Source organism: Arachis hypogaea, chromosome 19 (genome assembly GCF_003086295.3).
Source record: "Arachis hypogaea cultivar Tifrunner chromosome 19, arahy.Tifrunner.gnm2.J5K5, whole genome shotgun sequence".
NCBI classification, from domain to species: Eukaryota; Viridiplantae; Streptophyta; class Magnoliopsida; order Fabales; family Fabaceae; genus Arachis; species Arachis hypogaea.
This window is the reverse complement of record NC_092054.1, coordinates 47,935,648-47,945,165: the sequence shown is the minus strand read 5'-3', so window position 1 is coordinate 47,945,165 and position 9,518 is coordinate 47,935,648. Positions and strand designations below refer to the sequence as shown.

The window sequence follows — 9,518 nt, the reverse complement described above, 5'->3', positions numbered from 1 at the left end:
CTTCAGGCCCAATCCCATAAACCATGATATTCAATTGGGTTTCATACCAGAGTAAGTTTAAGTTAATGTTTGTGCTCAAAAGCTAACTTAAACTGCAATATTTTTGGCCCAGAAACCTTTTCCGATAGTGGCGTTTAAGTTGCAGTTTAAGCTTAAACTGCAGCTTAAACGCCAGACACTTCCAGTGATGCCTTTTGTGGAAGCACGTTTAAGCTTCAGTTTAAGGTTAAACTGAAGCTTAAATGTGGAAATGGAAGAAGGCAGCCCTGGAGGGTAAAGTAGTCGAACACGTTTAAGCTTCAGTTTAAGGTTAAACTGAAGCTTAAACGTGGAGATAGGAAAGGCAGCCCTGGAGGTCGAACACGTTTAAGCTCCAGTTTAAGGTTAAACTGGAGCTTAAACGTGGGAATAGAGAAAGCCATCCTGGAGGTCGAACACGTTTAAGCTCCAGTTTAAGGTTAAACTGGAGCTTAAACGTGGGAATAGAGAAAGGTAGCCCTGGAGGTGTCGAACACGTTTAAGTTCCAGTTTAAGGTTAAACTGGAGCTTAAACGTGGAAGGGGAGAAAGGTAGCCCTGGAGGTGTCGAACACGTTTAAGCTCCAGTTTAAGGTTAAACTGAAGCTTAAACGTGGAAATGGAGAAAGCAACCCTGGAGGAGAAAACTTGATCGAACACGTTTAAGCTCCAGTTTAAGGTCAAACTGGAGCTTAAACGTGGAAATGGCTCCCTGGTGCATTTCCCATTTCTGGCGTTTAACTTCCAGTTTAAGGTTAAACTGGAGGTTAAACGCCACTTCCTTCCTTTCCTCAGCTTTCATGATTTTGGCGTTTAAGCTCCAGTTTAAGCTTAAACTGGAACTTAAACTCCACATGTGATATTCAAGCTTCCTTTATTGATTTTTGTTGCTTCCTTGCCTAGCCTCTTCTTTCCTGAAATCATCCAAACAACTGCATCAAAGTCTTGCAAAATTTCATGAGAATCTTCCATTCATAGCATTCAAGTAATATAACTAAAAACTCATGGAATTTGCATCAAAATCATACTGTTTGGATGGTTCATTGCTTTGTTATTCATTTAACCATTCTTGGTTACTTTAAGCTCAAGAAAATGCATAAAACAACTAAAACTAACAGAAAAATGCTAGTGAAACTAGCCTAAGATGCCTTGGCATCACATTCATCAGCCTATAAATATCTTGGTTACCATTGTTCAATGTTTCCTCTAATTCTCGGAGTTAAATTCTGACTTTCTCTAAACTTAATTTGTTTGCATTGAATCAGGTTCTCTGACGAGCGGGTATATCGGAGCTCTGGAATAATTTACTTGGGGTGTATTCCTGTACCTGCAGCTGTGACAGGTATTATCAATAGAGTAGAACCAATTTGCCTTGCACAAAGTCTTTTGGAGAATGTATTAAGTATTCATCTTTATATTTTTATTTGATATATTTTGTTTTTAGTTGAATTGGAGGATCATGTTGTATTATTTTTTTATTTTATCAACCTTCTTTTTTTAGAAGAGCTTGATTCAGAAATAGTCTATTAAGAAGAAGAAAAATTGAATTCTTGCTTGCTCAATCACCAATTGTGTTTTCCAAATTAAAATGCTCTTGTAAATGTAGGCATGACATTGCAAACTAAAAATTTACTTTTGATCTCTGGTTTCGCGTGATTAAAGAAGACTTAAAGTAAACCCTTTGATCCTTGATTTAATTATTTTTTATCAATGTGCTAGCTACCACCCAAAAAAAAATGCACCTTTTATTTTTTTATTTTGCATCAGATTTGAACGTGAAATGTATTTTATATTTTTTTGCTGCTAGCAATCTGAGTGAGTTGTTTCTTTTGTTAATTGAATGCCAAAATCAAGTAGAATTCAGTTTTTGAATACTATTCAGTTTTTAATCTGAGTGAGTTGTTTCGTTTCTTTTTGTGACAGCTGTGTACGCTTGATATTTTTATATTCCCCCCTTTTGATGAGCATGGTTATATAAGATGTTATTATTTGATACGTGTATTCCATGAGGAAAACTGAGGTCTTTTTTTGGATGCAGATTGTGAAGGCAAGACAGATCTCAACATTCGTGCTTTAGAGGTTGTGGAAGAACTTAGAACTAAAAGAGCAGACAAGTAGGTCAGTTATTAGTTATCACCCTTGAATGCTAATATCCATATGTCGTTGTCAGTGTTGTAAACTCTGGATCATACTTTGACCTTTTTCATTCCTTTGTTTTCCATTTGTCATTAAACTATTAAGATAGTTGTCTGATCATTATTTTAGAGGAGCATACTAACAATTCTTTTGACTTTCTAACCATTTCCAAACAGTCCATGCTCCTGTTAGTGGCTTTATACAAAGACAGGACATCTTTACCTCAACCTCTGCTAATTAGAATTTAGGTGAAAATAATTACAACCTCACAAGATGCACAAAATAATGAGTCAATCCTATGTATTCCATACTCAAAATAAGTCTTCATTTCTTTTATTCTATATATAGTGTTCTTATGTGATACAATTAATGGAGCAGTTTGATACTTTCATTTTGAGTGTTTTCAAGCATAAAACTATCCTCCATGTCATCACTTTTACCATTTTGATTTACCCCTTTCCATTTTTATATTAGTGACTTCGCCAACTCATATATTATATTTTAATAGTATAATAATTTCTCATTCTTTTATAACTTGTAGTGAAAAATATATAATGTATATCTGTGGGTGAACTGTTAAACAATTAATAGTCTAAGCTAACATAATAAGTGTCATCAGTTAGGGAAAAATTGTAATTTTCATTTCTGCATTATTATTCAAATGTTGCCAAGTAGACTCCATCAGTATAATATCATGGGAAGTAGGTATGTTTAGTTGAAAAACCTAAAAGCTTGTCCAAATATCATTATCCATTTGTGTCAGAAATAGGTTAAAAATGCAAGTATACTAGTAGATATATACAATAGTAGTGTAGCAGTATATTTGATACTAAAACTATGCATTTTGGTGTGTACTTTGGTGCTTGATTGATGAAATTACACGTTAAAAAAAAAGTTTTCCTGCCATGTTAGCTTATTGACACATAGATATATAGTGGGTACGAAAAATAACTAGCCCTTTTTTTTATAATCTCCTCCAGTAGGTCAAAGATTAATTTATTACAAGTTATATATACGTATATATTTTTATTTCTCAGATTAATATAATATTCCTCTTTTTCTTTTTCTGTTTTTAAGGAAGGAATTTTATTTTCCATTTCAAATATTTGCCATCGGACCCAGAGTTTCTTTCTTCCAGTAATTTTTTTTGAAAGTGCAGCATTTTTCAATGAGTAAGCAAATTTCTTCTACATTTCTCGTGCCTGTGTATTATCCTATATGCTATTAAATGCGTGTTTTATTATTCGGTTTAACAGTCAATCACCCATTCTATATCAAGTGTTAATTACTTACTTTTTTCTCGTGGTCTGCCTTTATTTTACGATTTGTCGTCGTTCCAATTTTTTCATCAAACTAGATATAGATAAGAGCTAGATTTCAAAGTCACGAGTTAGTGCAGAATATAGGGACGGTTTGACCGGATTCCTAGATTTTGCATTTGCCAATGCATCATCTGATGGGATGATACGTTGTCCATCTCCGAAGTGTGGTTTCCACCTCTTACAAAATAGAGAGGATGCGTTCGATCACTTGGTGATCAACCCTTTCCCGTCTACTTACACATTTTGGATCCATCACGGTGAGAGACGCGAGGTCGAGCCCTCTTCCGACGGACAAGAAGATCAATCTGAACAACATTTCAACGCCCCGATGCTTGATATCGTCCACGATGCATTCAACTTCTCAGGACTTCCCGGTCCCAAAGAAGACTTGGAGAATGAACCGGGCGGCGGTGCTATGGATGAGTTGCCTAACTTATACAATGAACCTAGTCGAGAGTCCCGCAACTTTCAATGCCTACTCGAAGACGGGGAGCAGGAGTTATACCCAGGATGTTCAAAGTTCTCTAAGTTATCTTTCTTGGTGAGGCTCTATCACATTAAGTCCATGTGCGGAGTGAGGGATAAGGCCTTCAGAATGATATTGGAGTTGCTCGCGGACGCGTTTGAGCATGCCCGGATTCCATCCACTGTGCACGATGCCAAAAAAGTCATAAGAAGACTCGGTCTCGAGTACAAGAAGATAGATGCATGTCTAAATGACTGCATGCTATACCAGGGCAACGACCAAGAGCTGACCAAATGCAAGCAGTGTGGGACATCGAGATGAAAGCATAAAACTAAGAAGAACTCTAGGGTGAGGATCAAGATGGTTATCAAGAAGAACGGCAAACCACAAGCGGCAAAGATTCTTCGTTACTTTCCCCTTATTCCACGATTGCAGAGGTTATATATGTCTAGTAAGACAGCCGTTGACATGCTGTGGCATAAGAGAGGTCCTAACTCTGATGGTATGTATAGGCATTCAAGGTATGCCGAGGCATGGAAGTCATTTGACGCACGATATCCCGACTTCTCTCGTGATCCGCGTAGTGTTCGCCTAGCATTAGCCAGTGATGGCTTTAACCCTTTTGAGAACATGAGCTCGAAGTACTCAATTTGGCCAGTGGTTCTTATCCCGTATAACATGCTGCCCAGGATTTGCATGAAACCCACTTCGTTCATCCTCTCTATGATTATTGCTGGTCCTAAAATGCCTGAAAATGACATAGACGTGTACCTAGAGCCGTTAATCAACGAGTTGAAGCAATTATGGAGGGGTGTTGAAACTTATGATGCAGTCGAGAAAAACACCTTCAAGATGCAAGTTGCGTTGATGTGGACAATCAGTGATTTACCAGGCTTGGGGAAATTATCTGGGTGGAACACGTACGGTGGGAGAGCTTGTCCTGCGTGCAATTTGGATGCTGAAAGTAAACGCCTTACACACAGCCAGAAATGGTGTTTCATGGGTTATCGTCGCTTTCTGAATCATGACCACAAATACAGAAAAGACCGGTACTCCTTTGATGGAAAGTTAGAGGATAGAGGTCCGCCTATTAGAGTCTCTGGTAGAGACATTCTCGGGCAGTTAGAGGGTGTGCATGTCCAATTTGGCAAGGTGCAATCGGTTACGGGGAAAAGGACACGCGGACAGCAAACTCCCATGCAAGACGAGACTCCTTGGAAGAAGAGGAGTATATTCTTTGAGCTGCCATATTGGGAGAACAATGAATTGCCTCACAACCTTAATGTCATGCACATAGAGAAGAATGTCTGTGACAACATAGTATTCACCATAATGAACGAGAAAGGTAAGTCTAAAGACCACATTAAAGCTCGAAGAGACCTCTAGTCGATGGGAATCAAGCATGATTTGTGGCCACGGAAAGATGGAAAGTACCCATCTGCCATCTTTACTATGACCAATCCACAGAAGGAGCTCTTTCTACGGACTATCAAGAACATTGTCTTTCCAGATGGATACGCTAGCAACATTTCCCGCTGCGTGGATTTACGACAGTGCAAGTTGTCGGGGCTGAAAAGCCACGACTATCACATTCTAATGGAATATCTACTTCCAATCGCGTTAAGGAATGCATTGCCTCTCCAGGTGTCTTCTGTCCTGGCGGATTTGTCATCCTTTTTTCGTCGATTATGCAGCAAATCCATAGACCCTCAACAACTTTCTCTCCTTCAGAGTCACGTGGTTCATACTCTGTGTCGCATGGAGACGATTTTCCCTCCTTCTTTCTTCACAGTGATGGTTCACTTGAGAGTGCATCTGGTCGAGGAGGTGCGTCTCGGTGGCCCAGTGCATTATCGGTGGATGTACCCAATTGAACGGTAATTATCAAACAAAATTATTAATTTTTGCCATTAATTAGTGCTTATGACACGTGTTATATTCCCAAAGGTACCTATGCCGTCTCAAGCAGTACGTGCGTAACAAATCACAACCAGAGGGCTCAATTGCAGAGGGATACTTATCCGAGGAGATTCTCGTATTCTGTTCAAAGTACTTAGATAATGTCGAGAGTAGGATAAATCGACCATCCCGTATTGATGATCGACCGCGTGAAGTCATTCCTGATGAGAGTGCAACCATGTTCCCAGAGGTTGGAAAGGCGGTCGGGGCTGCTTCTTTTTACACCCTCACACCAGCTGAAAAATTACAAGCTCACCGTCACGTATTGGTAAGTGACCAATACACATACATATGAAAGTGTATTTGAAAGTGTCTACTTCGTATGATTTTACAATATCTTGAGTAAGTGCATTTGAAAGTGTCTACTTCGTATGATTTTATACGGTTGGAGAACCTGAAGTGACATTTTTTGTGACGTTTGTAGTGAGTTTAGGGCGATCACAAAGAGAAAGTTACGAAGTAGGACAAGGTCAGAGTCTCACATAGATAGTGTTGTGCACAGAAAATTTTCTGATTGGTTCAAGCGTAAGGTGAAACGTTTTTTCATTTATACACATACATATTAATAAATGGTATCATATTATTCGTATCCCAAGATAATGAATAGTCAATTTGTTCACTTCCAGGTTACATTGGGAAGCAGCATGCACTCAAACGAATTGCAGTGGCTTGCATGTGGGCCCAATGTTCAAGTTAGCCGATATACATCCTACAACGTAAATAAATTTAAGTTCAGAACCCTATCGAGAGAGGAAGGGTTGAAAACTCAAAATAGTGGGGTGTATGTCACTTCTGACACTAGGAGTTACGCAAGCAAGCGCGATAGTAATATTGCCGTTGGTAGCGTCTCGTATTACAGAAAACTAGTGGACATCATTGAGTTAAATTACAGTGGTCAATTCACAGTCGTCTTGTTTAGATGTATCTGGGCAAACACCACATCCGGCAGAGGTATAAAAAAGGACTCTTTGGGACACACAGTGGTTAACTTCTCTCATCCAATTCATACCGGTGATCAAGAAGATGATGAACCGTATATTCTTGCATCCGAGGCTCGCTTAGTGTACTATGTCGAGGATGACGCTAATAAAGAATGGAGTGTGGTAATCCATGTGAACCCAAGGGACATGTTTGAAATGGGTGAAGATATAGGACAGTGTAACTTCAAATTTTCTCCCCAACCGATTCTAACTGGGTTGGCTGAGTTTGACGTCGAAGGTTTGTCATTGAGACGGGACGACGATTTGGAGGAACCAACCACTGATGCCATCGATAACTGCGACGAGGCTGCCTAGACATAGATGTCTTCGGAGACTAATTCTAGACATGGGCGCTATTTTTATAGTGTATATCACTGTTGAGGGTTATAAGATCGCATAAATATTAATTAGCATCTAGCATGTAATAGGTTCTCAGAACTTGGATACACCTGATGTATATTCCTATTTATTTATAATTAATTTACCTGGAGAATATGATTTTTTAAACATATGTATTGCTCAATTTATTTAACCAAGTAAGATGTTACTAGATTGTAATTGACACTATATATTGACTGACATGATCTTTTTTTCCAGGGAAATTGGAAGAGAGGGACCTCTTTCTTTGTGCCTCTAGCGTCTTGTTTTGCAATGCGATGATCGAGGCCTCCCCGTTCTCTTCACTAGAGCACGCAAGGTCATTCGCAAGAAACCTGTGGTTCAACACATTGCCCATTCAGTCATGGCTGGACACATTCTCAGCACACAGGCACTTATCAGATGCTATTACTTTTGCGCGTGGGGATATTAGGATGGTAAGTTGCCATGTGTCTACTCGCCTAAAGGCTACTTGGCTTTATTTCAACCCGCCATAGCAAATCTAGATGTTTATTGTCTTTAATTAAAAGGCACCTTCGAAAGGGGCTAACATATCTGAAAAAATGGACATTGCAGGGATTGCTTCAATACCTATCAGAGTACCGCAAGAAATTCGGCTTCGGGTTCGTGACTAGCACGAACCTGCACCTTTCGCAACAAATACTGGAGGAGGTGCAGGTACCATTTTTAATCTTTTTAACACGTGATTGTATGATTTAAGAAAAATAAATAAAAATAATAATAAGGGAGTAATTGAATGAGAAGAGAAGCAAAGAGTGTGAGTGGGATTATAATAATTTTGTCCGATGAGTTAGGAAGAATAATGGGGTCGTGAATGAAATTGGGATGAAGACTTGTGGCTCTGTTGGGGATGCTGGTTACATCATCATATTATTGATTATTAACAACAACTCTTAATTGAGTGCATCTAGTTAACTCAATCCTAAAACCCTATAGTTTGTAAGATTACAATAATAATTCTTTATGCATTTTTGTATATTGATAAGTATATTTATTTTCCTCCTAAGAAAATAAATATACTAACTTTTGAACATGCTGTCTACGTGATTATGGGTGTGCCTTGAATTCAGGTTTCTATTTTTGTTTGTTGTTTCTTCTTCCAATTAAAGAATGGAGGAGGCAGTTCGTTACTTTTGAGGAGGAGGTGTTTACCATCTTCCTTCCCATCATTTTTCCATTTGATTGTGACGACTTCATGATTGAGTTACTAAACATGTTTGTTACTTGTTAGGTACAATTACTTTGTGATTTTTTATTCACGCTAAGAAAATTGTTTGTTTAGTGTTTTTAGTTAAAATAATTTGACGTCACAGATTGAGCCTCTCTTATAATTTAGAAATTGTTAGTTAGTTTCAAAGGACTAATTAATTAGTTCATCATTTGGTTTGATGTGACAACTAAGAAATCACCACTCTAGTATTATACCATGTCTTTTCCTTGGACGCTCCTAAGTATGACTTTCAGTGATATTATTTAAAGAAAGAAAGAAAGAAATGGAGGAACAGCTTGGTATATATTTTTGACCTATATTTCTGATCTATACCACCATGTCAATTCAAATTTGTCAAGCATGTCCATTACTGATATATATTTCTGATTGGTCTGGCTGATTTTGGCATGTTCTTGTGCAGGCACGATATCAGAATAGTCTGCAAGTTGAACTTGAAACGGCGTCTCGGGAGGAATTCACTCTTATAGAAAGACGTCTTACGAAACTATGGGAACGTAAGCCAAACCAGCAGTTTATAACATGGCGCTATTTTGTGCTTTGTTTTTTGTAAAATTTGTGACTTCTAATAACTTGTTTGCTTATGGTGTATGCGTCAGGTTTGTCTTCGGAAAAGACTCTAGAAGTTTCGGAAGAGACTGGCGAGGTGGTTCAAGATTCAATGCTCGAAGATGACGTTGCGCCAGATAGTTCTGATGAGATTGTCTCTAAAGGACACCAACCTTCCATCGTAACCTTTGACCTCAATAAAACTCGAGAGGAGAATGATATTTGCTGACTGCTCTCTTTATTATTAGTCTGCCTTATCTCATGAAATATTAGGACTGAACTGAACAAAGTGACTATTTGTGATTATTCATTTGCCCATTGAATTCGATGAAATGATAATGAATTTGGAATAGATTAATCTCAAATTACTATATATCTAACATTAGATTTATTTAAGTTTTGCATGCATAAATTTATTTTTTTATTTTATTGTTTATCTTATTTTATTTTTTATCTAATTTA

General features: G+C 38.1%; 1 protein-coding gene across 1 annotated transcript; it reads left to right on the top strand.

The window, feature by feature from the left end:
• Nucleotides 1-3,227: 3,227 nt before the first annotated feature.
• On the top strand, nt 3,228-9,071 carry LOC112778321 (uric acid degradation bifunctional protein TTL-like). Its single transcript, XM_025822650.2, has 4 exons — nt 3,228-3,325; nt 7,478-7,695; nt 7,835-7,936; nt 8,911-9,071. Exons 1-4 carry the CDS (start codon nt 3,322-3,324, stop codon nt 9,058-9,060), a joined length of 474 nt encoding a protein of 157 aa, XP_025678435.2. The 5' UTR covers nt 3,228-3,321; the 3' UTR covers nt 9,061-9,071.
• Nucleotides 9,072-9,518: the final 447 nt, after the last annotated feature.

What these genes read in the sequence shown, in the direction of transcription:
- LOC112778321 (XM_025822650.2), top strand. An exon ending in CGCGTGGGGATATTAGGATG is followed by an intron (nt 7,696 to 7,834) that starts GTAAGTTGCCAT and finishes TGGACATTGCAG; the next exon opens with GGATTGCTTCAATACCTATC. An exon ending in AAATACTGGAGGAGGTGCAG is followed by an intron (nt 7,937 to 8,910) that starts GTACCATTTTTA and finishes GTTCTTGTGCAG; the next exon opens with GCACGATATCAGAATAGTCT.